The sequence below is a fragment of the Solanum lycopersicum genome, chromosome 3 (genome assembly GCF_036512215.1).
Source record: "Solanum lycopersicum chromosome 3, SLM_r2.1".
NCBI classification, from domain to species: domain Eukaryota; kingdom Viridiplantae; phylum Streptophyta; class Magnoliopsida; order Solanales; family Solanaceae; genus Solanum; species Solanum lycopersicum.
In genome coordinates this window covers 60,842,145-60,868,626 of record NC_090802.1, presented here as the reverse complement: position 1 = coordinate 60,868,626, position 26,482 = coordinate 60,842,145, and the positions used below count along the sequence as shown (strand labels likewise).

The 26,482-nt window shown below is 33.3% G+C and overlaps 2 protein-coding genes across 4 annotated transcripts; both read left to right on the top strand.

Moving 5' to 3' along the window:
- Nucleotides 1-1,170: 1,170 nt before the first annotated feature.
- Nucleotides 1,171-8,090, top strand: LOC101247714 (protein PUTATIVE RECOMBINATION INITIATION DEFECT 1). The gene is made up of 9 exons (XM_010320622.4): nucleotides 1,171-2,029; nucleotides 3,130-3,236; nucleotides 3,317-3,489; nucleotides 4,029-4,337; nucleotides 4,674-5,640; nucleotides 5,733-6,435; nucleotides 6,510-6,790; nucleotides 6,870-7,536; nucleotides 7,677-8,090. The coding sequence occupies exons 1-9, from the start codon at nucleotides 1,583-1,585 to the stop codon at nucleotides 7,905-7,907; spliced, it is 3,885 nt and encodes a 1,294-aa protein (XP_010318924.1). The 5' UTR covers nucleotides 1,171-1,582; the 3' UTR covers nucleotides 7,908-8,090.
- A 5,564-nt stretch (nucleotides 8,091-13,654) lies between these two features.
- On the top strand, nucleotides 13,655-20,426 carry Per1 (permease I-like protein). Of its 3 annotated transcripts, none has more exons than NM_001347985.1 (15): nucleotides 13,655-13,844; nucleotides 14,203-14,377; nucleotides 15,306-15,403; nucleotides 15,513-15,686; nucleotides 16,065-16,165; nucleotides 16,562-16,637; nucleotides 16,736-16,795; nucleotides 16,887-17,071; nucleotides 18,374-18,470; nucleotides 18,826-18,912; nucleotides 19,096-19,154; nucleotides 19,238-19,329; nucleotides 19,450-19,527; nucleotides 19,615-19,775; nucleotides 19,898-20,426. In NM_001347985.1, exons 2-15 carry the CDS (start codon nucleotides 14,287-14,289, stop codon nucleotides 20,114-20,116), a joined length of 1,578 nt encoding a protein of 525 aa, NP_001334914.1. In that variant the 5' UTR covers nucleotides 13,655-13,844; nucleotides 14,203-14,286; the 3' UTR covers nucleotides 20,117-20,426. The 3 variants fall into 3 exon arrangements, with proteins under 3 accessions (NP_001334914.1, NP_001334913.1, NP_001334915.1); NM_001347984.1 differs by having other exon boundaries at nucleotides 13,655-13,877; nucleotides 19,898-20,383; NM_001347986.1 differs by lacking the exon at nucleotides 13,655-13,844 and adding an exon at nucleotides 14,003-14,120.
- Nucleotides 20,427-26,482: the final 6,056 nt, after the last annotated feature.

The window sequence follows — 26,482 nt, the reverse complement described above, 5'->3', positions numbered from 1 at the left end:
GGCAAGATGGGCTGTTAAAAAGAAAAAATTCAACTCACTACATAAAATCCCCCCAACTTTTTTACAAAAAATTAAAAAATAGACACCTAAATTTGCGGTTCACTCGAAAAAAAATGTTATTTTAATCCATTTTCACACCTATTATAATCTTTATAAAATGAAAGGACATTGTTTTTCCGAGTTAATTCAAACACGTCTATTGATAGCTATTTAAGCTTGTTGGAGTGCCTATGACCGAATTAATATCGCATCATTTTCAAATTCTTTCATCATCACAAGATGAGCATCTTTGGACTTCAGACTTTTTAGAAATCATTTACAAGAAAAGAGAGCATCACATACATGAGATAACTTTTATCTCCTCTTCATTCCCCTCATATACCACTCATAAATTGATGAATATTAAATAAAGATTCAAACACACATACACACAAAATAAAATGAAAAAGTCTGAACTAAAAATGACGAAGGTCATCCACGAAGGATTGACGAACCCTCATTTGAATTACTTTGTGGTTCATGGTCTGTCTAACAGGGTTTCACTAAAATGAGCATAATTTTTTACTTTGAGCTTGAATTTTAGCAAACTCGGTGACGTCGGAAAGATGATTAAATTATTTTTAATTTGATATATCATGGGTCACCTAATTCATTTGGTGCTAAAATATTTGAGCGTCTGAAGTTGACCCAATATCCATTTTTCTCTAATATAAATGTTGACCCTCACCTATGGCCAAACCTACAGTCCATAGGTCCAACCATGGATTGTACTAGTTGACCGTGGGTGGGATCAGAGACCATCAAACTCTGGACTCCAACGACGAAACCAATCTATGGTTCATGGGTCCATCAACGGACCGTGGACCATGGTTGTATGTGTTATCTTTACATCCTAATTTTTTCGTAAGTCTGAAACTGAACCACGAGATCCCACCTACGATCTGGGATCTGACACACGGTTCGTCGATGACTTTCGTTGATTCAAACATCAGATATTAAAGAGCTGTAATTTTTCATCTTCTCAAATTAACAGTGTTACAAATAAAATTTAGGCGGAGTGTATCTATTCTCAAAAAGTTCAACAACCATGTGTACAATTAGTGAATGAATTCATGTTTCTTGTGTTTATCCTTTTTCTTCTTTTCTCTATTTAAAAAAGATCGATTTTGTTTTTCTTTTAATTTGTTTATAAAAAATATCTTTTTCTTCTTTTCTCTATTTAAAAAAGATTGATTTGTTTTTCTTTTAATTTGTTTAAAAAGAATAATTTTTTTCTGTAATATTTTAATTTTAATTTTTTATTTGACAAGTTTAAGAGTACAATAGGGCAATCCACTATCATATCAAAATTATAATTTTCTGTAGAGAAGTCCAGATTTTTCCAATGTAACTTGCTAAAAGAGAAATTTTATAAGTTCAACATAACTTTATTATTATTATTATTTTTTTTATACATATTTGGAATTTGAAAGCAGAAGGCGTCAAAGATTTTTTCTCCCGCTTTGCTATCCATCCCACACCTTCTCCATCGCACTAGCCAGTCTCTTCACTCACGCACACAGTAGTACTACAGCAACAAAATATGTATTTCGCCACTTCTCAACTCCCCCACTCACCACCGTCGCCATCGCTGGAACCACCGTTAACATGCGCACAAGGCCATAGCTCGACTTTGATTATCCCAACTGATGAAGGAGGATCAATTTGTCTGCTCTGCTTGTCTAATCTCATTTCCAATCCGAGATCGCCGACCGTTCACGTGTCCTATGCTCTCTCTCAGTTATCTATCGCGCTTTTCCAACCGAGTTTCCGCCAAACCTTCTTCACATTCCACTCTCATTTCCTAATCTCGCCTCTCGTCGGTGTTCTATCTTCCTTCTATGATGAACCCATAGCCAAGCAAACTATGGATTTGATTATGCAGTTGTGTGAAGCTCCAGACTGCGATGTGCATGCAGAGTTTGTGGCTCGGCTAGCAGATCGCCTTTCCAGCGGCTCTTTAGCTTGGAGTCAGAGACAGCTCCACTCGGTAACTTTTCCCTCTGTACTAACTCTTAAATTTCCAATTTATGGAGGTGTAATTTAGAAGGGAGCTGTAGAAGGTATAGTTACATAGATATAGCCTTACATGATACAACATATACTCCTACAATCAAGTGATTTATTAATTTGCATAGAAGTGTGTCACTCTAAAATGGACTAATAAGGAAATAAAAGTGGAACTGAGTTAAGTATCTGATTTTTCTAATTTCCTCAGTGTCCTTCAGCATTGTGCAACTTTGTTCTGTGGCATACAGCCGACTGTGATCAGTAAAGCTTTCAGCACTGAAAATGATCTTGAAGATCCTATTAAAATTTATACTAAGAACAGGTTTAGCATTATAGCTATATTGCTCACTCTTCAATCCTATAATCAAATATAGCTTTTATAGTAGCTTTTCCACAGTTATTTGGCACTGCTTTCAATTTCAGTGAGTCAATGACATTGACTAACAGCTTAAGTTTAGTCACCGACACTGTTGCAGATTTGATTGGAAAATCACAGTCAGAATGATTCCTGAGAAAATATTAGTTTTATCCAGAGCAGTGAGTAAAGCTTAAACCTGCTTAGGTAGTTATTTCAAGTTTCAATGCCAGTGTTCAAGTCCATAAGAAGACTTGTGGAGGAAAACACTTATACGATGTTACAAAATAAGCAAATAAAAGATGGGAGGAACTGTAAATGATTTTGAATTTGGGAAAAATTTGAGTTGCATTGTAATGACACCAATTATATGTTTCCTCATGATGATTCACAACCTTTTTAGAGTAGCTTCACATTCTATTCGGTTCATGTTTGCTGCTGACGTCTATGAACAAATTGCTCATTTTGGAGATGGTACACTGTATGTAATTGATTTTCTCATTGAGAAGCTATAATGAACAAGAAATAGGAAGAAGTTATACTTAGTGGTTCTGTCTTGGTATCATTGGCCTGATATCTGTCAAATACACATTGGATTTTAATGAGATAACTCAGCCTTCAATTTGCACAGAGAATTTGTAGTTTCTATATTTATTTCTGTATTTGCAGTGACATATGTTTTCCTCTAATACATGTAATCTGACCCTTTTTTTTAAAAAAAAAAGCTTCACTGCTTAGGTCTTCTCTTGGATTACCAAAAAAACCATTCCTATTGTCTCGAAGAAACGGATGCCCTCATTTTCAATCTCGTCAGTGGCCTTCAATTGTCCAGGTGACTCTTGAAACTGAGACAGTGGCTATCTCATTTTGCCTTAAACAAAGCCCTGAAGGTCAATTCCTTCTTGAGTACAGTGAAGATATTCAGGGGGAAATCCTGTTTGTTCTATACAAATTATTCCTACTCAATGGGTCTCAAGATGGTGAAGATCCTCCTAGTTTATTTGGTCATTTCTCGAAGCTCCTACACTTAGCACTGGCAGTTCTGATGAAAGCTCAAAGTGATGATGTTCGCTTAAACTGTATAGGTAAGCTTCTTTCACATTACCGGTTTCTGCTTCTTGAGCATTTGCATCTCTGAATTTGATTTTCCAGCGAATATCTTGACAGTTAACCATTTTATACTTGGATTATTGCAAAATAAGAGGAGTATATGGTGATAATTGACTAATTTATGATATATTTGACAAGTATACCAGGGAAGTATGGTTGCTAAAAAGCGAGAATGCATTATAGGAATAGCCATATATCTCCTTGAGAAATCATTTGAATGTAGAGATTTTGTGGCTCTTGAGCCTAATGTTGTGGTAAACAGGCTCCATAAATCTGTTCACACCTCGGATATACTCTGACTGATAAAAAGTTTTGCGTGTATATTTGCTGCTGACTTGACTAGCAAAGTTCTATGCACTCTTCACCAGAGCTCTGATTATCTCTCTCTTCTCCCCTCCCTTCCCCCACCATTCCCATAAGGAAAAGGAGATAAGATGCTGCTGATGTTGGAGTTTCTGCAAGATAATCTCATCTCTCGCATTTGTCAAATCAGTGATACTCTTTGTTTATGCAGCATTCTTAACAGTAATGATGCAAAGAGGATTCTTTCAAACTACTTCTATAATTGGCACAAGGAGCAGGAGTTGTTATGATGTTGACCACTTGATGGAAACAAATGAGCAGATATCAGATGGGCCTCTAGCTATCTTGTTTGCAGAGGCAGTCAAAGGCCCCCTGCTTTCTTCTGATAATCAAGTTCAAATAGCAGCGCTAGATTTACTTTATCTTTATCTGTCGAGGAAAGATGTCTTAGAAAATGAAATCCAAGTATTTGTTGAAGAGAACATTGCAGACTATGCGTTTGAAGTGCTGAGGTTGTCAGGTAAGAATATCAGCTATACACAGTGTCTGAGCAGTTAGATTTATACGTATTAGTTTTGGTTGAAGAAATGAAAGATGAAAGAGGGCGTTTCAGTCGCACTCTATTCTATTTGTTTTTCCGTTTACAATTAAACTATCTTGAAACGACCACTTCTCTGGCGATTACAGTTTCTACAATAAACAAATTACCATGGGTACAATGTTTGTTGTCCATATGGTTCGACAAGATCTAAGTTCTCTAACGACAATCAGCTAGAGAACATTCTAATTATATTAGGTCAGATTATGCAATTAATGTTGTCTATAATGACTAATGAAGTAACTCATTAGTTTGCAGGATGCAAAGACCCAACAATTAAATCTTGTATTCAGCTTCTTGATATTTTAGCAACTGCTGAGCAAGCATTTAGGCAGAGACTTGCAATTGGGTTCATGGCCCTGATTCCAGTTCTGCATCATGTTGCTGAAATTCCCTTCCACCCTGTACAGACTAAGACACTCAGGCTTATTTGGAACTCTGTGGAGAACTGCCCAGGGGTGGTATCCAAGTCTCAGGTAGAAGAAATAAGCCTTTCATTGACAGGAATGCTCAAGAAAAATCTTGACGGAGAAATAGGCATGCTTCCAGAAACATTAGCTCTGGTCTGTTCAATATTTGTTGCACTTATGAAATGTTCATCTACCTGTGGGATTTCAAGTTTCTCACTATCAATTCAGGATGCATCAAGAAATTGCATCTTAACTTGTTTAATTAATTATGGCAAATACCCGGGTCAACTTTTGAACTCTCTTTACCTACTGAAAGAGGCATATTCATATAGTGTTGGGATGAATTCCTCAAGCTCAATGAACACAGATCTTAGAAGAAGCATTATAGATGTATGCAAAACACATATATTACCGTGGTTTATGAAATCCCTTCATGAGATGGAAGATGAGGATATTCCAGCTGCAATACTTGAAAATTTCTATTCCATATTGCTACAAGATTCAGACACCGAAACCAAAATATTTGCAAATGTTCTGCTCACATCTTCCTGGTTCAGTTTTGCATATGGATGTTTAGGCCTTTTCCCTTCTGAAAAGATGAAAAGGAATGTTTATCTTATCTTTAGTGTGATGACAGATATCATTCTTGGGGTTGATTCTGCGCGATGCATTAGCGATGCTGCTCCACATCTTCCATCTGATCCTATAGATTTGCTTTTCCTTTTGGGCCATAAAAGCTCCCAAAATGTTGAATTGTCTTCTCGGCAACTGGCAGTTCTGTTGTTACTGTACATCAGCTCACTGTATGACGATCGGTAAATAGTTTCTGGGATCTTAATCTTACTCTTTCTGCATTTTCCCTGCTTATGTTATCAGTCCTCAGTTGATCATCTCACCCCTTTTCCAGAATTGCAGATGATAAGCTTGTGTTAGCTTCATTGGAGCAATATATTCTACTAAACAGCAGCGAAAACATGCATGGAGCTTCTGTTTTGGGAATATTTATAAATCTTTATGCACTATACAGAGGTTTAGCCAAGGTGAGCTACCAAATCCCCTACAGCCCAGAGGCTGAAAGGATTGTGTTCCACCTACTTGCGGAAAAGGGCTGGGATTTGCTATCTACGAGAATCCACGTAACATCTTTGAAATGGTTGTTCCAACAAGAGAAAATCTGCAACGTGCTGTCTGCCCAGATTTTGAAATTTTGCAGATGCCATTGCTCCAACATAAACCAGATAAATATCCATGGTGAAGCCAATCAGAAGATAGATGTGTATGTTATGACAGAACTTGTAGCTTTGGGGGATAACTTTGTAGGTACGCTCATGGTGTTTCTATTGGGAGAGGCTGGAGAACAATATTCCGAGTATGACGTTGTTTCACTGGTGAATACCATAAAACGTATAATAGAAATCTCACCAAGTACTTCAGATCAATTCTGCTTGCACGGGATAGCTACTGCAATTAAGAACCTTTACTATAAGTTTGGTCATTCTTTATCCCCAGATACTTTCATGTCAATCTCCGAACTAGTATCCTACATTCTTCAAGCAGTACACTCTGAATCCCTCTCTGATGATGAATCCTGGGTTGCAATTGTGGTGAAAGTATAGTACTGACTCTTCTAAATACTGTTTGCTCACAGTTCCTCTGTAGTAAATAGACTTTTCCTTGATTGCAGATTATCGACTACCTGATCCCCTCAGTAGCTGCAGATGGATGGACACCGGGAACTCTTATATCAATTGGCATTCTTTCTATGGTTTTGCATCACTCAGTGAATCAAGTGATGGTTGAAGCTTCGAAAACCATAATCCTTAGTACTCATATGCTATCATTGGTTAATACCACTATCGCCAATGCCTGTTCCAAAGGACCTTCACTTCTTGAACAAAACGAAGGAGCAAGATCTGTAGAAGCTCTTGTTTTTGTGCTTTCACTTCTTTTCTTCTCTTTGAGAAGGTATCAGTTCCTTTAACATAGGTTCTATGCTTTCTTTTATTTTGTTTTTTATTTTGAATCTAATAGCTTATTTTGCTAGTGCGCATGCCATTTTACCGGGGATTATGGACTTCCAATATCTGCTGGATCCTACCAACATACCGCAACCCTGGTCTTATATTAGTATACAGTGCCACGATTTGTGCAAGTTATTGCATTTTGGATCTATTCCTATTAAGTTACTTAGCTCGCAATACCTTCTGGAGTTATTCAGTGGAATAGAAGACGAGAAAAGTAGAAAATCAGACACATTAGAATTCAGAACTAATTATTTGACGTCTATAATGGCTGTTTTAGAAGGCCAACTATTTTCAAGTGACATGTCTGTAGCAATGAACTGTTCCCTCTGTTTGTCTATGCTCATTGGGTGGCAAGATGTGGAAACAGAAGTATCAGCTATACAAAGGAACAACTGGTGTCGGTTTATAGTAGAAGAATTAGTGATATCCTTGGCAGCTCCATCTTTGGCTTCAAAATCTTTCATGATCCATCACAAGCCTGCAATTCATATTGCAGTTGAACTGCTGAGAAGAAAGAAAGTTCTCCAATGGATGACTTCAATCTTCGATGAATCTTGCATATTTGCCATTACTAGAAACATTACAAATTCTAATTTGAGCGCTGAATTGGTGTTCCTCTTAAGGAAGTTACTTAATTATGGTTTTCTGAATGATGAACAAATTGCTGCTCTAAATCAAGTATTCCAGGTAATAGATACTTTATCTTTGAAAGATCATTGGTTCCTATTGTGATCTGGTGTCATGAAGCTTGCTTTTAGAAAAAAAGAAGAAGAGAACACTGCCAAAATGAAATAATGGAATTCCGTTATTATTGTGTTTGCCTGCAGGAATGCAGAAAATGTATCTACACAGACAAACTTCAACATGCTGGGGCAGAGGAGAAGACATGGAACGTAGCAGCTGCTTCAGATTATGTAGGTAAAGTTTGTCAGTTTCTCATTAGCCTCGTAACGACTCAGCCATCTAGTGGTATGGAGTCTTCAAGATTTCAAAGTGAGAAAAGGGAATTGCTGGAAGAAATAGACTTATTTTCAAAATGTTTAATGAGGGAAGATTGAGCATGCACCACTAAAGTTAGGTTTTGCAGAGTATCATATACGTTCTTTTCGAAGAACAATTCAGATATTTTCCTGTTTTGTCACTCATAAACTAAAAAGAGCAGTGGCATCTGCTAGTATAATCCTATATCTGTCACCAAAATAAAATTAAAAAAGTCTTCCGTTTCATTGGCCACATACAAAGCACTGCCTTAGTAATTCTACTTTTTGTGCATCACCAAGTTCTACATATTTTCTTTACTCTTTGTTTTGTTATTCCAAAAGAGGGACAAAGAAAATGGGAAAAAAGCAGTTGAGCTCCCCAAATTGATTGGTAGAAGAGGTCCTTTCTTCCTTGAGAAACATTTGGGCTGGACTGGGCAGGCCCATCGTTGTGGCAAAGCAAGCCTGAGATCCTAGGGGCTAGGCCCTAGCATTAAGCAAACAAAATAATTCCTTGATACATGTTGTTGGTTTTTCTTGAAGTGTACATAGGAATCGCTAAATAATTGATGGGACATATTACTTTCTAGTTTCTCCCACAGACGTAATAGTTCCTCCCATCTCAGCATTATAAAACTCCCTTGCATGAAAAAGATAGCCCACCATCCAATAATTTAATACACCTTTTACTATATATACTTGTTGTCCTAACTTGTACATTTACGAAGGCTAAAGAAAATGATCAAAGAGATATGGGATGGAGGACCCCCACTCACTCGACCTCAAACTTGGGGACCCTTCCAGTACTTATTGTATAACGAATTTATCAGGGTGCCGTAGAAGTGGATGGACATTGTCTTCTACTTAGAATTATTTGTTATATACAAATGAACAATTATGAGTACAATGACAATCTACATTCATAAAACAAAAAAGAACACAACAAATGAAGTTTCCTCCTTCATAAATCATGCATGAGATGAGAAACATGATAAAAAGGCAGAGGATTTGCAAGAGGGATGTGGTCCCTGTGAGAGGGAGGTTATCTTGTTAAATCATGAAAAGCAACACCCACGTCCCTGTGTCCCCTTTAGTCCTTTTATTCTCATCCTGCCCCTTACTGAACAAATAGATTTAGCTTATCTATACAGCAGTCAGAACTACTGATAAATCATTACCTTATATATGTATTAATTAATAAGCTCATGATTTCAGGGTCTTTTTGGGATGAATCAATTCTTTTATTCCTTTATACATTGTTTTATTAACTATATCACGATATTTAATAAAGAGCCTGATGCTTGATCAAGATTCTCCCAAGTTCTTTCTTGTTTTGTATATGCTGCAACTTGTGCTTCTGGGGATATATGGATGAACTTAATACTAAAACATACGGTCCATATCTTTTCCTTCTTTAGTGTAATATATATCAATTTCATTACTAGAAAGTGGATCCTTGACCCCATTAAATGATATGATCTACACGTGATATGATTATAAATTATAAACACATAATTTTTGTGAAACTAAAAACTATTTGCTAGGTGTCAATACTTCATTAGTATTATACTTATTGTTATATTATATATATAAAGTTCATGAATTAAATATTGCTGTAGGGTGCCATATATTATCATGACTAATTGGATTTGTTTCTTTTAGGTAGCAACTTTTTGCGCTCCCAAAATGATATGTGATCTTGACATATCATAAAAGGTGGGAAAAAAGTTTCAAAAAGAAACCTTTATTAGGAGGACAAAATATAAATAGCCCCATTATGAGTTTGGTTGAAGATTCATAAAGGTTCTAATAGCCAATCTAGAATATACAATTTCTAACTAATTACTCATGTTAGGGACCATTGAAACAGTACTTCTTAGCTATTGAAAAAAAAGGAGCTATAAGGGAGAATTATTTGGTATAGTACTATCTTTCAAGAGATTTTGGAGCTTTCTGAAGAAGTCCTAATCGATTTTCAGTGGAAAACTGGCTGTCATGCTTTTGCTATGTTTTTGATTAATAATAAGAGTGTTATATAGTCAGCAAATACATTGATGGTGACCCTTGACCTTTTAATTAGGACATCACATGCGTCTCAATAATGTTTAGGTGAGTAAATTACCAAAAAAATAGTGCTCAAACAAGCATAGAACAATCAGGGACTATTTGGTATATGGATAAACATATGACTTAGTCGTGGAATAAGAATCATGTACAATCTTATTTCGTATTTGGTTATTGATTATGTAATAAGTTATACCACGATTAATTTGTGAGAATTTGATTCTCTACCTTATAATTACCTTCGTTATTTTTTCATCTCCACTCTCCCTCCCCTCCCCCCTACCCCCCTTTTTTTTTCTTTCCGGAAAAGATTATCAATTAACTATAGTGAAAAAAACTAATAAAGATTGAAAAAAATCTTGTACAATATTTTAGTTCATCGATGATTGATCAATTGCTTGATCTTATTCAAGTACTAATAGTTGTTGGGTAATTATCACCTTGTTGTTTGTATAATCTCAACACTAAATTAAGGTTATAGGTAGGAGTTTGGAGGTTGGGATTACCCTTTAGTACAAAGGGATTTATTCTTCTATTAGGTTCAATTATATATTATCTTACACAAGCTATATGGTATTAAATTACATCGTCGTCCAAACGAGAAAACAACAAGTCACCAATTGACCTGGTTTATCTAATAGGTGAATATTTAGGAAATTTCATGAAGTTATACTAAGAAGTGATTTTGTTAAAATGAATAGTTTAGCAAATGAAATTAACAAAACCCCCATTTATATATATTTTTTTTTGATTTTTTTTTGTAAAAGAAGCAAGTGGATGTGAGAAAAGCAGTACTATCATTCATTAACTTTAGAAATTGACATCTTGGAATTACTACCTAAAAATAACTTATTCGAAAAAATCAATTAAATAAAGCTCCTTTAAATTTTACTGTTTCCTAACTAATTATTCTCAATTCCGCCGAAAGATTCACCTTCTTTTTTTTTTTTTTTACCTTTTTCACAAATCCACTTTCAAACAAAGAAATTAAGTAGGTGATTTAACTTTCATCATGAGAAATTTTTTCACATAAACTAGGATTTTTAAAAAAAGTCAAAGATACACATATAGAAATATCATAAAACAGCAGTAATAGAAAATCAAAAAGATTGAAAATCTCATTTAACCAAACACACACAAGCAAAAGACTTTTTTCATAATTATTCAGGCAAAATAAAAATATTTTCGCTCGTATTCATCTACAAGTTTCTTTCTTATAAAAAATTAGACTACAACAATTACGTACTTCTGAGTTATACAATTTACATATATAATAACTTAATGGTATGTAACATTAAAAATAGTTAATTTTCTTTCATTATATATGTGAATTGTATACTTCAAAAAGTATACCACGCACATACTTGTTCAATATTTTAAAAAGATAATATTTTGTATAATATTTTAAAACGAACATTTTGTGCACTGCTTTTTTTCTACAATTCAAAACCACCCACAACGTATTTCAGTGCACATGAAACAAGTGAGTAATAAAGCAATTATTATAACATGACAGCTATTTAATAGAAATTAATTAATTATATTTTGATGTTTATATTTTGTCGTAGGCACTTGTCAGAATCTTAAAATACCATAACCATTGTGAAATCGAATATAATATAGTAGGAGTATGGTTAGTTGAGAGTAATATTCAAAGTAAAGGTTCTGTTTCGTTCAATGGAACATTAAGAAATTTTTAATTTTAAATTTGCCGCAAATACAGATTATTTTAAATAATTGATTTTTATCAAAAGAACTAAAATACCAAAATGAAACTTATATCTAAATTTGAGAGTATTTACGAAAGATTTGAACTAATCAAGAGTAAAACAAATGTTAGATCGTAATAATAATATAGATAAATGAAATATATATATTTCTAATAAATAATTAGACATTATACACACGTTATTATATATTATCAATATCTATGTTACTAGGAAGCCAAAAAAATAATGCCATATATACCTACTCAGGGAAATGTATTTATAAAATCTCTCACCAAATATTTCTGTTGGATAAATATTAATTACAAGTTCTGTATGCTAATAAATAACAATATATCTAACTAAATTAGAATTTTCTGATGCTTTAAAGAGTCCATGTCACTTGATTATAATTTACATAACCTATGCACATATTTGTCCTTGCACCTTCTTATTCTGACTTTTGAGAAGCACACTACCTTTTTTTTAAATTTATTTTTTATGTTAAAGTGCTTCTTTCTTTTACTCATAATAATGAATAATAACTACACCTAAGTCGCTAATAATAAATTATCCTACCAAATCCAGAAGAATAAATACTGCGCATTATTAATTTTATTAAAATGTCTAGTATCTAGTATTCCGTTAGCTGCACAGCCTCAAATTTAAAATAGTAAGATAAATGAATTTCAAGTACCATATTTTCAAAGGGAAAAAAAAAGTAGTACTTGAACTGGCAGAAATATATTGACTGTCAAAACCAGAATGGAAATTTGGTAATTTGTTGGACTATTTTTGGAGGGTTGTTAGTTACTATTTCTAGTTATAAAACAAGAAATAATTGTAGCACTATTTTATACTTTATGGAAGAGAAATTAAAATTGAATACATAAAATGAGGTATTATGGTAGATAATTCATTAAAATATGAATAAAATTCGGATAGATGATGCAAGTTAGAAAGAAAATAGGGAGAATGTGTCGGTGTCATTTGTTTGCCTTTCTATTTTGTCTCTTCTTTTTGTGCAAACCTAATATTCTTCCAACTTTTCTTTTTTATATATATATAAAAAAAAATACAAGTTCATCAATCATATATTAATCAAAACTTATTTATTTTTCAATAATTCAGTTTGTTGAGCTTAAGCCAGCAGTATATTTAAGGACAATTTCATTATTATTTCTCTCTCTTATTATATTCGAATGAGTTAAAAATTGAACCAAATTACATTTTATACGTCTAGTTCTTACTTCAGTAAAATTATTTTTATAAAAGCAAAAATATCTATTTATTTCTACTCTAATTTAATAATATTTAGTTTTTTTCAAAATAATGAAACTCACTTAATTATTCTTTCTTTTAGATATCGTTGATATTTATCTAAAACTTTAAAAATAAATTTACGATCAATGAAAAAGAAATGAATATGGACATTCTAACAAACCTTTCACATTAGATGTTGAAGGGAAAAAAAGAAGAAGATAATTTACTATTACATATGTATAATCGTAAAAAAACTGAAAAGATAAAACAAGGATAAGATAAATTAAGAGTTATGTTGTATTTACTATATAGTATATAATTTTTGCTGACAGAAAATCAACCGACAAAGAAGGGGGACAGTGGTAAAATGATAATGCTTGTTTAATTAAAAAAATATTAAAATTAGTAAACAAAAATTCCTCTGTCATAAAATTCTTTACTCTGTATTATATAAAAAATATAATTTTAATATTTTTACTCCTGTAATTCTTTATTTGAGGTGTCAATCCCTTGGAGCGCATGTTTGTTGACCAATCAACAAGAAAAAAATAAACAAATACTCCTTGAATTTATTTTTACTTGCCTTAAATATTAAATACCAAATTAATAGAGACGATAAATACTTCAGTTTCTTTTAAAAAGTATATGCCAAATTTGATTGTGGCAAATATTAATAAATGTGTTCTGACTTCTGATTGAGAGATTCTTCGAATTTATTCATTTTTTTCTAATTTTTGAAACAGAGAGATAAAGGAGAAAAACAGAAGTTGGGGTCTATTTTTCTGTCTTTTTATTATATCTTTTACCTTTTTTCTCACACATTCCTATATACTGACTTTCTCTTCTTCCTGTTTTGGACAATCACAAAAGCAACAAATACAAAATCTTCTTAAAGTTGGTCCCTTTTTTCTTCGTTGAAAATGATTAATTGAAGTGGGGTCTGTGATTAATCAAGAACCTTAATGCACGATACCTACTTCAGGTTTGCTTCAAGAACTTGTTATATACAACAAAGGTAGTTCTTTTTTATACTTTCTTGTTTTCTTATACTGTCAAAACATTCTGTTACAGTTTCATTTGCTTTGCATTTTTTTTTTTAAAAAATAAGAGTGAAGGGGTGTTGGGTGTGTGGTACATACATGTGGGTGGGTGTTGTGTTGTTCCAATCTTGTCACTTTTGTGTGTGGGTTCATGTATGAGTGATTGAGCTTCTTGGGTACTCGAAAAATTTAGTCTTTTCTGTAATCTTGCTTTCTAGGTAATCAAAAAGCTTCAGTACTTTTCTTTTTTTGTTTAACTTTATTTATTGGTTTTTGAGAGATTTATGTGTCATTGTGCAGATTTGGGGTTTTGCAGTTTGCACCGCTAATTTAGCGAGGTGTTCAACTTAGAGAGAGAAAGAAAAGTAGTGGAGAGAGAAAGTTATGGCAGCAAAGTCTGATGAACCAGTGCCACATCCACCAAAAGATCAGCTTCCTAATGTTTCTTACTGCATTACTAGTCCTCCTCCATGGCGTAAGTCTCAATTCTGTTTTTCTTTTTTTGTTTTTTTGCTTTCAAAATTCGGGATAGGGGAGGGGATTACAAGGTAGGAAATAGAACACTCAGGTGAAAGTTTCAGGTAGCCAATCAGCTGAGCTACTAAGATTTGTTCTAAATTTTGTTAGATTGCTTCGTTCCATCCCTTTTTTTGGCATTGTAGAATAATCGTATCTCTTCTCTTACTTGGAGCATATGGGGCCTGGTTTTTATGAACTCTGTTCTTTTGTACCACGGGTTTTACTATTTCTCATTGAATTGATTCATAATGTGATGTGTGGTGTTGTCCCACAGGCTTTACTATTTCTCAGTGAATTGCTTCTTTATGTAAAATATGTGTTGCTGTATTGAGCATAAATTACATTAGTTGCTTTTGTTTCAAGTTTTGAATTTTCTCTTTTGAATATTCTGTTTTTTTCCTTGCTGACAAATTCACGGCCCAATTGTTTTACCGTGTCGAATTCGTGAAGTTGAGATGTTATGCTAGCAAATTGGGATCTAGTAGCTGGTTACATAAGCAGCAGCTTCTGTGCACACCTTTTTTAATTCTAGTTGTTAAAAGTATATGATTATTTTTCCCATTTAGCCTCATACTACATTTATATATAATTATGGCATTTCTTTTATATTCCTTATGTTTGAAAGTTCTTCCATTTTTTGTGTGTCATTTGTATTTTTTTATGCTATCCTTTTTTGGTCACACTTGAAATATTAAGCACAAACTATTGTCTAGGTGACTCAGTTAGTAGCAATATCTACTTAGTAAAATAATTCTCTTTTTTTGTGCTGCTGATCTTGAACAAATTCATCTAATACTTCTTTATATCTTTTTCATATGATGTTGATTATTTTCCGTAATGTGGACCTGTGGACTATGCTGAATTTGTCTAATTTTTGAATGCAGCTGAGGCAATCCTTCTTGGATTTCAGCATTATCTGGTTATGCTCGGTACCGCAGTTATCATTACTACAGCTCTCGTTCCCCAGATGGGAGGAGGAAATGTGAGCTCTACTGACACTGGAAGCTGTTATACTGCGTATTATGATCTATTTTTTTTTGTTTAAAAGTGATGCGACAATATTAAACAGAAGATTGTCTTCCCCTATGCAGGAGGAGAAAGCGAAAGTTATTCAGACAGTGCTATTTGTTGCTGGGCTGAACACCTTGTTGCAATCTTACTTCGGAACTAGACTACCAGCTGTGATCGGAGCGTCTTATACCTTTGTTGCACCTACAATTTCGATTATCCTTTCGGGGCGATGGAGTGACCCAGACCCTGAGTCGGTTAGTGTATTCAGATGCCTATTTTGCACTTTGTTGTTTAAATAATGTATTTTAATCAATTGAATGATTAGTATAAATAATTGGCATTTTGGTTTTGTGATGCAGTTCTCTCGTAAGTATCACAGTCAATTCATGGAACAAAAGTTTAGCTGTTTTATTCTCTTTAAGCTAACAACTTGAGTGCCAAAATCACTAATGCACAAAAACCCGCAGTAGCTCTGGAAACTAGTAGTCAATTTTTCCTTGAAATAATTCATATTAGAGCACTCTTTTAATTTCTGTAGTAGATCTTTAGGCATAACTTGGACTCATCCACTTCATCTTGATGATATTCTGTCTGTCCTAATACTATGTTACATTTTCTATTTTTTTTGTCAGCGATTTAAGAAGATAATGAGGGCCACCCAGGGTGCACTTATTGTTGCTTCGACGATTCAGATTGTCTTAGGTTTCAGTGGTCTCTGGCGCAATGTTGTGAGGTTTGTTAGTATGATAAGATTTATATTCTGCCATTTAGTGTCAATGTTTTCCCTGACCCCACTTGCGGGATTACACTGGGTATGTTGTTGCTACTATCAATGTATGACTGGTTAATGTTATTCCCTATGTCTAGACAGACATCTCATCTACTTCCTATTATGTCAATATCTGTCTGGGAGATGTTATTCCCTATGCTAGACTTCCGATCTAGTTCCTACAATTTAATCAAGCACTCTTTTCCAATCCTGTTATATTTCTTTTTTGGGATTGGAGAGCAAGTAGTTGCTCAAAAGGTTACTTTTGGTGGTTCACTGCATCATGTCGATTGTGTCATCATTTTGTGTACTTGCAGTGAAACTATTTCTAATTGGCATTTTATTCTTTTGATTTTTTAGGTTTCTGAGCCCACTTTCAGCTGTTCCTTTAGTTGCTCTTGTCGGCTTTGGGCTCTATGAGTTTGGTTTTCCAGGGGTAAGTAATGATGTAGATGCACCTTTTTTCCTCTTGAACGTCTACTTGTTTGTTGCTATATAATGCCAAAATGCTGATTATATCTTATATATTTTTAGGTTGCCAAATGTGTTGAAATTGGGTTGCCAGAGCTGGTCCTTTTGGTCATTTTCTCTCAAGTGAGATTCTTTATCAAGAAATATATCCCTATTACTTTATGTTGCTTTGAATTGTAGCATATATTAATGTGATTTTTGGTTGTCATTACAGTATTTGGCTCATCTGATACGCCCGGGGAAGCATATATTTGATCGTTTTGCTGTTCTTTTCACCGTTGCAATTGTATGGATTTACGCCCACTTACTTACTGTGGGTGGGGCTTACAATGGAGCTGCACCAATTACCCAAGCAAGCTGCAGAACTGATCGTGCTGGGCTCATTGATGGTGCCCCATGGTGAGTGCTTTTCTCTTCCTCATCCCTCATCACTTGCTTCTGCATTAGGGCCCCATGGTGTATTGGATTCTTCTTGCATAACAAAGGCAGGAATCATATATGGGTTCTGTCGACGAGATCAATAAAGATTTTGTCAATCTCTGTCTATATCGAAGCTGAATCTTAAAATAATGAATGAAAATATCAAAACTTAGATATACGAAGAAGTTGAAATCATCATATTCCTATTGTAGTTCTGAGTGTTTGGGTTCGTGGTGATTATGGCCACTGTATGTAGATAAAAATTGGAAGATATGATTAATGGCTGGCATCTAGGATGGTGAACAACAGATTGGGTAGTGATGGGAAGAACACCACATGTATCCGAGTGTGCTTGCGCAAGACATTATGCTGATGTGAGCATAGGTTTGTAAAGCTTGAGACGGATCTCACACTTCGCTCATTTAATGCATAAACGAGTTCTATGAGCTTTTATTCATGAATTGAAATAGGCATTCCATGTTGGGAGAAGAGGGTAGTTTTGTAAGTAGTTTTGTAACGTATGTGGCGACCAGAAACTTCGGAATAATAACACTTCAATATTGAATACATGAGATAAATTCATAATCAGCTTCTAACTCCTAGGTTTTAATTGGCCTACATACTGATGTTCTGCATTCTTGTTGTGTTGATTCAACGTTAATCACACATATTAGATTCCATCAGCAGTAACACTTGAGAAGATAAAATGTGACTGGTACATCATTACATGATGTGCAAAGTGACACCCTTATGTCACTCTTCACCATGGTAGTCACAACTGGAAAGTGCTTGTGCCCCATTTATTGCTATTTATTTTTACTTTGAGCATAATTGGAAGATACAACATTGAAATTGCAATTTAGGAAACTATGCAGTTAATAAGTACCCTGGTTAGCTTGTGATTAAGCCCTAGTTAATTTTTAATTTGTGTGTAAATAAGGTGGGTGTTTGAAACTCACCTACCTGATTTTCATGCTTAGGAGTGCATACATCGTCTTTTGAAATCAGCTGTTAGTTTTCATTGTTGTACTACTTAAAGCATAAATAGTTTACTGTTTTCTCTACCTGCACTTCTTCAACGGTGGTATTGTTCTTGTAATACATGAGGTGCTATTTTTCTGCTTCAAGCTTTCAATTAACTTATTTACATTTTATTCCAAGTGCTTCTGTAGTTCAGAGAGTACTTGATTGGTGCATTCAAGTGTCGCTCAACTATAAGCAACTTATAATGTGTAAATATTGATGATATCATCTTCTCGTTTTGCTGGGTTTTGTTCGCAGGATTAGAGTTCCATACCCCTTTCAATGGGGTGCACCTTCATTTGATGCTGGTGAAGCATTTGCTATGATGATGGCTGCATTTGTTGCTCTTGTTGAGGTTCTATTTTTTTACCTGCTTGACGTAGAAATTTGTTGAAATTGTGAATGCTTTACGCTATCTTATCGGATGTTTTGCTTGTTAGACAATGTTGCTGACTGCATAGTATAGGCTCAATAAATACTATATATGAGCCCCTTATTTTCGGGGCAGATATCTAAGAGTTGCATCTCAACCTTTGTCTGTTCTTTTCTTTTATGGCTTCCCTGCTATGTTTTTGCCCGTTTTGCTTCTTTTTTAGTTCTGTTGTTTCTTTGAGCACTTCTTTTGATTGATAATTCTTATAAAGAAACAGATACTTGGGTTAGACAAGCCTGAAAGCAACACCCTTCTGATAGTTGCTTTTGTTTTTCAGTCCACTGGTGCCTTTATTGCAACTACGAGATATGCAAGTGCTACTCCATTGCCACCATCTGTACTCAGCAGAGGTGTAGGCTGGCAGGTAAAAAGGCATTCTCCTAGATCATACCCTTCCCTCCCCATTCTTTAGCATAACACAGACAGGAATCATGAATAATCTCATCTAGTTAACATGGGCCTGTACTTGCAATTGGCATTTAACATTATGGGAGGATTGCCCAACCCATCTCATCAAGTTACAAGTCTTCTTTCGTTTGAATCTCAGGGAATTGGCATTTTGCTGTCTGGCTTGTTTGGCACTGGGAATGGATCTTCTGTATCTGTGTATGTCCAGACAAATTCTTCTGTTGAGTGATAAACTCTTGTTAGAATGTTGACTGAAATGAACTTTCTTTACCAACATGCAGTGAAAATGTGGGGCTTTTAGCACTGACGCGTGTTGGTAGCAGAAGAGTAGTTCAGATAGCTGCTGGATTTATGATTTTCTTTTCAATTCTTGGTAAATCACCTGCTTAAACATTCCCTTGAGAACGACGGACCCATTGATAGAGTTGATAATCCACTACCCTCTCCCCTTATTGTTACCCTGTGGTTGTCTTGACTACACGATTGTGTTCAGGAAAATTTGGAGCAGTCTTTGCGTCAATACCAACATCGATTGTAGGTGCTTTGTATTGCATTTTATTCGCTTATGTGGGTAAGTTTATTGAACCAAGGCATCCAACAATCTCTGATCCATGTTATTGGTGAATTTGTAAGTTCTTATGTCCTTTGTCCTTTGCAGGCGTAGGTGGCTTAAGCTTCCTTCAGTTTTGCAATCTGAACAGTTTCCGTAGCAAGTTCATACTAGGCTTCTCCATCTTTCTGGGTTTGTCAATTCCGCAGTACTTCAATGAACACACAGTTATTGAGGGTTATGGACCTGTTCACACGAGTGGACGATGGGTATGGCAAATTGACATTAGCTCCTGAATATGATTATCATCTCCAATTATTTTCTTTTTTTTTCAGTTCTAGTCATGTAAAAGAGCTTGCTGAGAAAAGTTACATGCTTTGTCATTCTTCAGTTCAACGATATGGTTAACGTGCCATTCTCATCGGAAGCTTTTGTTGCGGGTATCCTGGCTTATTTCTTGGACAACACAATGCACAAAAGGGATGGTCAGGTAAGGAAAGACAGAGGCAAGCCATGGTGGGACAAGTTCAAGTCTTTCAAGACGGACACGAGAAGTGAGGAATTCTATTCCCTCCCATTCAATCTCAACAAGTATTTCCCATCCGTGTGATCGCCCCGTCCTTTATCATGGAGATAGAAGGGTCATATACTCACATGCCATATCATCACTAGCCCTTCAAGAGCTGTGTATTGGTGCGCATTAATGCAGTGCCACCAATTTGCTTTTATATTTACTGGCTACTTCCCAAAGGTATAATTAATTAGTCTTGACATTTGTTAATTGTTGTCTTTCTTGTAAATCCAAGGTTATATGTACTATGAATAGTAATAGAATAAGCTTTGCTTCTTTCAAATTGTATGGTGATTTCAGTAGCAATAAGCCTGTTCGATATGAGTAGTATCGAGCTGATTTTGTGATAGTATTACTGATGCGGAAGATTGTGGCTAAACTAGCAGATAATCTCACACAACACAAAGCAAATACAGAAAATTTACACACTCGTCGTCGAATTTTTGGCTTCGCCATTCATTGATTTTGGTTAGTTGATATCATTAGACAATACATTTAGCATATTCTTACGCGCAAACTGGAAGATAGGTTCTGTAATTCATATTGATGTGATTTTTGGAGTTCAAGCTCAAACCTACTCGAAATAATGGGAGTTCGTAATTTTATGGACAAAATGTCAAAGATAGGCCATTGCTCATGACTGAACATAGGATAAAAGTCCAAGCATTACAATTTTCATAGTCAAAAATATATACCCCATTTTCTTATAGAAAAATATACCACGGTCCAGAGTCACGTGGGAGTAAAGGGAATTCGAAGGAAAATCAAACAATATATATAATGATAGAATTTTTTTATTTTATGTATATATGACTAACACTAAATATCCTCGTGTGTTTACTTCTTTCCTATTTGAAGTTTTGAAACCCTAAAAATCCCGGCTCCGCCAACCACTTGACCAAACTAATTAATTATTTTTAGCAAATCCCTTAAGTTTAGGGATGCCATAGATTCAGCCAACGTAGTGATGTTGAACGTTGACCACTTACCACCAACTTAAGGTTATGATATTCACTAATGCTGCCAAGTATATAAAAAATACTAGCCCATTTTGTTAAGTTGGTATGGAACACAACAAAGACTAGAGAGAATTGGTTTCGAATTTTGTGTTTGAAACCACGTAAGATTTTTAGTCAGAACTAATTTGAATCAGAATTAGAGATTGATCATGTTTTGAAAAAACAACGTTGTTGACAATGGCTAACTGCATCTTAAGAAACTTATACACTTACTAATGAATTACTAATGACAATCAGAATCAATTAAGAAAGATGAAAGAACAATTTAATTAAATTTGCTGGAGCTATTGTAGTGCTTCAAGCTGTTTTGATGGGAACGCAGAATTGGTCCTGCCTAGAATGTCAAAAATGCAAAGGTACTAATACTGGGCCCATAAATATTAGTGCTCTTCTTACCCACTACTAGTACTTGAAAAACATATCAAATTATTTGTCATCCACTAGTTTTTTCTTTGTAACGATATTTGATTAGATATTAAATTTAAGAGCGAAAGGTGGACTTTTCAAATTTCTTGTCTTAAACGAAGTATAAATATATGTACAACAATAAGAACATACCTTCCTCCATGTATGACTATAAATTATCTCATTAATCAAGGGTTAATGAAATTTTTGTAAGATAAACTCTTTGTAAAATATAGAAAGGTGACATTTTCTTTCGGATGACTGAAAAAAAAAAGTGTATCAAATAAAAGAAAAAACAGTTCATTTTTTGTTGTTAAAAGGGGCTTCTCTTACAATAAAAATATACCTTTGTATCATCCTATTTAGTTGTTGTTGTTATAGATTCTGCTTCTCTTAAGAAATTAGATAAGGTTATTATTGTAATTTGAACCCTGTTAAGTGTTCTTTTAAAGACAAGTTTTCGATCAATGTACATGAATTAATTTATTTTGATTAATTCATTTAATCAATAAACATGAATAATTTATTTAGTTTTCTATGTGGTCAAATGCATATATTCATAGCTAATAAATCTTAAAGGTAAAACAGGTAGAATAATGTCATTTATGCATTAGTTTTATGAAATGACAAATATTAAGAAACATTTATTTGTAGTAAGAACAATATATAAATAGGAATTGAAAGAGTAGAATATCACCAAAAGGAGTTTTAATTTTATAGCAAAAAAATCACTCGACTTAATTCACAAAAATTACTAAAAATGTAAATAAAAAGACTCAAGTTTGCCTAAATATCATAGAACTTCATTGAGGAAATAAAGACACATTTTATGTGATACTTAGACAAAGTCGATCGACCTTTTGGTTAATGACTTTCTATGATACTTAATTTGGCAAACTAGACTAATTTTGTAATTACAAAATATTTTAGTAACAATAATTTCGTTGGAAAAAAAATGTAATTTAATAACTTTGTTGTAATAAAGATGTCATTGTATCAAATCTTATACTATTCGATGTGATTTTTTTTTAGTATATATAAAAATCATATAATCTTCGGCCCACAAGATGTTAATTGGGTCAGAACCAATTTTATGTGATTTATGCCTATTTTCAGGTCTGAATTTTCAAAATTTTAATAAATTATGCATTTATTGTAGCAGAGAAAATAAAACCTTTCAAGAGTCAAATATTGAATATTTTCTGCATCTTGGAAGATATGTGTTGCCGTCACAATTAAAGTTTGTAAGGACATTCTCTGTGCTTCAATTGGAGTGTCACACATCAAATAATAGTCTTTGTTTCTTTTGAACTTGTCCACAAATAAATTCGATCATTTTAAATTTCACGAATCTTATGTATCAAAATAAAGTTTTTGTCTCAATTTGTATTAGTTGAGTCGGTGAATAAATAAATAAATAATAGTATTTTATATTTGATGGTTGAATATACAGTAGGCCAAGCCCACTTGTATCAGCCCTAATCATGGTTTGGTCCAAGTCAAGTCAAACCTGATTTTCATACGGACGCTTTTATTTTTAGAGATTTTAATAAAGTTGCTATATGAGTATAAATATACAGTAACTTTATTATTTTCATAAAACCTACGGTATAATAATTGTGGCTTTTACTATGTTTGGTGACCCGGCCAAAAATGTTTGAAGTTGGTAGCTAGATAGATATAGTACATTACTGTATATGTTATATGTATGATATACTAATATACAAAAAAATATATGTTTGTTTTCTAGTACGAGTATTATTTTGGTGGGCTTTTTACAATATAAAAACGGAAAAAGAAACAACTCTAAGTATGTATGTATGTATATACTATGGTGGCATTACTTAGTTACTCGTGTGTGTATATATATATACACGATGGTATCAAGGATGAAGAACCAATGGTTTAGGGAATAGAACAAGTGTCATCTCCACGTAATAATCAGTGGCGTAGCCAGCAATTTCATTAAGGATGTCCAAGTTTGTAATAGTATTTTTAAAAAATAAAACGATAATTTAAACTACCAAAATAAATAATCAAAGTTAAGCAATATTTAGAAAAGTCAATTTTTTTTCGTACTCTATTATAATAATTTCTCATGTCCATTGAAACTTGAAACTAAAATATTATGTTGATATTTTCTTATAAAATAAAAGAACAAAAAGAAGAAAAAAAAGAAAATTATTGAGATTCTATTTTTAATAATATGGTGATATAATTTGGATTATTGCGTCTGGTATTCCATAAGAACTTTATTCCATAAGAATTTTTTAAATTTTTTTTAAGGAAATCTTATTCTACAAAGAAAAGGTATTAAAATTTAAGAAAATAATTTAATTTTAATTGAAAAAAATCCACAGACCTTGGGTCTCTAGAAGGGTTCATGAAACAATCAACCAACACACTACTAAATGTTTATACCAAAATTATACATATTTTTTTAATTAATTAAATTCAAAAAGTCAAAAATAATTAAAGAAAAATGAAACACTCTGCAGGAAATCTAACCCGGGCTAAGTATAGGGATGTGACAGCTATTGCCAACTCCACTACGTCTCACTTAGTCATTTCTGGGGGTCCAACTTTTATATATATCAATATTAAATTAAAATTATACGTGTATATATAACATTTTTTTTCGACGAAAGATGTCTAATCGGACACCCTAAAACCTACGTGGCTCCGCCCCCGGTAATAACGCCAACCAAAAAATGCTTGCCAATCACCAAATATTACAAGTCTGGTGCAAAATCTTGATCGATGCTTGAATGTACATTAGAACTGCCATCCTTGTATTACAGGCAGACTTTTTACATAGAGATGAGCTTTATTCTACAAGGTCAATATGCAGACAAATGCTACCTTGTTAAAAAGCTTTGTTACTTTCTATTGTACCATTTCAATAAATAAATAAAAAATACATCAGAAAAGATCACTTTATTATATTTTTTTCCACTGGATACGTTAGGGGCCGTTTAGATGAGCTTAATAAAATCAGCTTTAAAAAAGTACTTTTGAAAGTGCTGAAACTTATTTTTAAAATAAACAGTTATACGTTTGGATAAAAATGTTGAAGTTAAAAAAAAGTTATTGATGTGTTCGGCAAATAAGTGTTGATAAACAGTTTTTTAAATCAAAATGTCTGAAATACCCTTAGAAGCTGTTAACATAATAAAAGTTAATTAATTTATATTTTACAGCCATAAATAATTATATTTTGCTATCATTCACATATTTCTTTCTCATCACAAATTATTTATAAGAGGAATATAAACTTATTATAGATTTTAAAGATATATAATTTGAATAGATTAAAGAACGATTTAAGATTTTATTTTAGTTTCATCCATAGGTAATAATAATTGTCTATCATTCACATATTTCTTTATTATCACAAATTATTTATAAGAGGAATATAAATTTTTATTTAAGTTATATGTGCAACTTATTTTACATTTTAATAATATATAATTTGAATAGATCACTTGAAAGATTTAAGATTTATTTTATTTTCATTCATTAGTAATAGTAATTGTCTATCATGCATACGTGAAAAGAGAAAAATAAAAGAAAGAGATGTCAGGATTATGTGGGTAATTTGAAGATTGTATAAATATATTAAGGGCAAAAAGGTAAAAATGTGGTCAACTTAAAACAGCTTATAAGCTGGAAACAAAAAAATACCTCTACCTCAGTTTATAACTTTTGGCTTAAAATAATTTTTTTTTAAAACTTAAAATAAGTTATTTTTAGTATTGCCAAACAGCTAAATAAGTCAAAAACCAGTTTTTAAGTCAGTTTGACCAGCTTTTAAGCTGAGCCAAACAGGCTCTAAAAGTGGAAGAACATATATATATATATATATATATATATTTACTAATTAGGAGATTAAATATATAATAAGAGATAGTGTGATCAAATCATGATATATATATTGGAGAGTAAGAAACAAATAAAAGGAGCACCATGAATTGTCATTCGTCTGATGTGAAGACATAGAGAGGATTTGATATTCTTTGTTCTCCCTTTCTTGGGTTATTGACACTTCATATGTACCTTCTTGTTTCTTTCCATTTTCCAACCACCAATCATATACTCTGTCCGTTTTTTAAAAAAAAAGATCTAGTTTGACTTGGAATAAAGTTCAAGAAAAAAGAACACTTTTTAATCTTGTGTTTCTAAACTGAAGTTATGTCACATGTACCAATATGTCCTTTTAATCTTGTGGTTTTAAACATGTCACGTGGAAAGTTAAAGTTAAAGTGTTGCAAAAAAAAAAGGGTCATTCTTTTTTAAACAGACTAAAAACAAAAATAGGTTCAATCTTTTTGAAACGGAGAAAAAACTATTTTACTTTAATTTTTTTTCATCATCACAAATGGAGGGGTTGTTACTTGTTTGTTGTTAGCTTGGTAAAATACCATAATAGACTCCATCACTTTTTACAATCATTCGAGAAATACAGCGACATATATCCACTAGATAGTATAAAGTGTACACAAATCTTATTCCTACCTCGTGTAGGTAGAGCGATTGTTTTAGAAACATCTCAAACACATATAAAAGAACATAAAAAGCTATCACATAGCATACGGTAAAAAAAGTATGCAAAATTGCTAATATTATTTGTCCTATGTGATGGGAAAAAAAAGTATGGAGTGTCAAACTATTACCGAGCCTAACCTGTTTTACGAAGGAAAAAATATATACGGAGTGTTGTCACCAAGCCTAACCTGACGAAAAGTAAGATAACACTTAACTATCTAGATAACTACCTCTATATCCAAATCCTTCAATATGATCTCCTTGGTGAACTGTATCGTATTATCTTATCACCTCTCCCTAATTAATACTTCTTAATTAAACCAACCTCGAACCAACCATCCATAGCCAACCTATCACTGCTTTTCAGCGTGGGGCCTCTCAAATATTTACTCCATATTTTATAAAAAATGGATATATAAAAAGCTAAATTTATCGA

Bases quoted from the DNA above. Each gene is read 5' to 3' on its own strand.
- LOC101247714 (XM_010320622.4), top strand. From the start codon at position 1,583: ATGTATTTCGCCACTTCTCAACTCCCCCACTCACCACCGTCGCCATCG. The intron at 3,490-4,028 runs GTAAGCTTCTTT...TTGTTTATGCAG, and splicing joins TGTTCGCTTAAACTGTATAG to CATTCTTAACAGTAATGATG. The intron at 6,436-6,509 runs GTATAGTACTGA...CCTTGATTGCAG, and splicing joins GGGTTGCAATTGTGGTGAAA to ATTATCGACTACCTGATCCC.
- Per1 (NM_001347985.1), top strand. From the start codon at position 14,287: ATGGCAGCAAAGTCTGATGAACCAGTGCCACATCCACCAAAAGATCAG. The intron at 18,913-19,095 runs GTAAAAAGGCAT...TTTGAATCTCAG, and splicing joins GCAGAGGTGTAGGCTGGCAG to GGAATTGGCATTTTGCTGTC. The intron at 19,776-19,897 runs GTATGGCAAATT...GTCATTCTTCAG, and splicing joins TTCACACGAGTGGACGATGG to TTCAACGATATGGTTAACGT.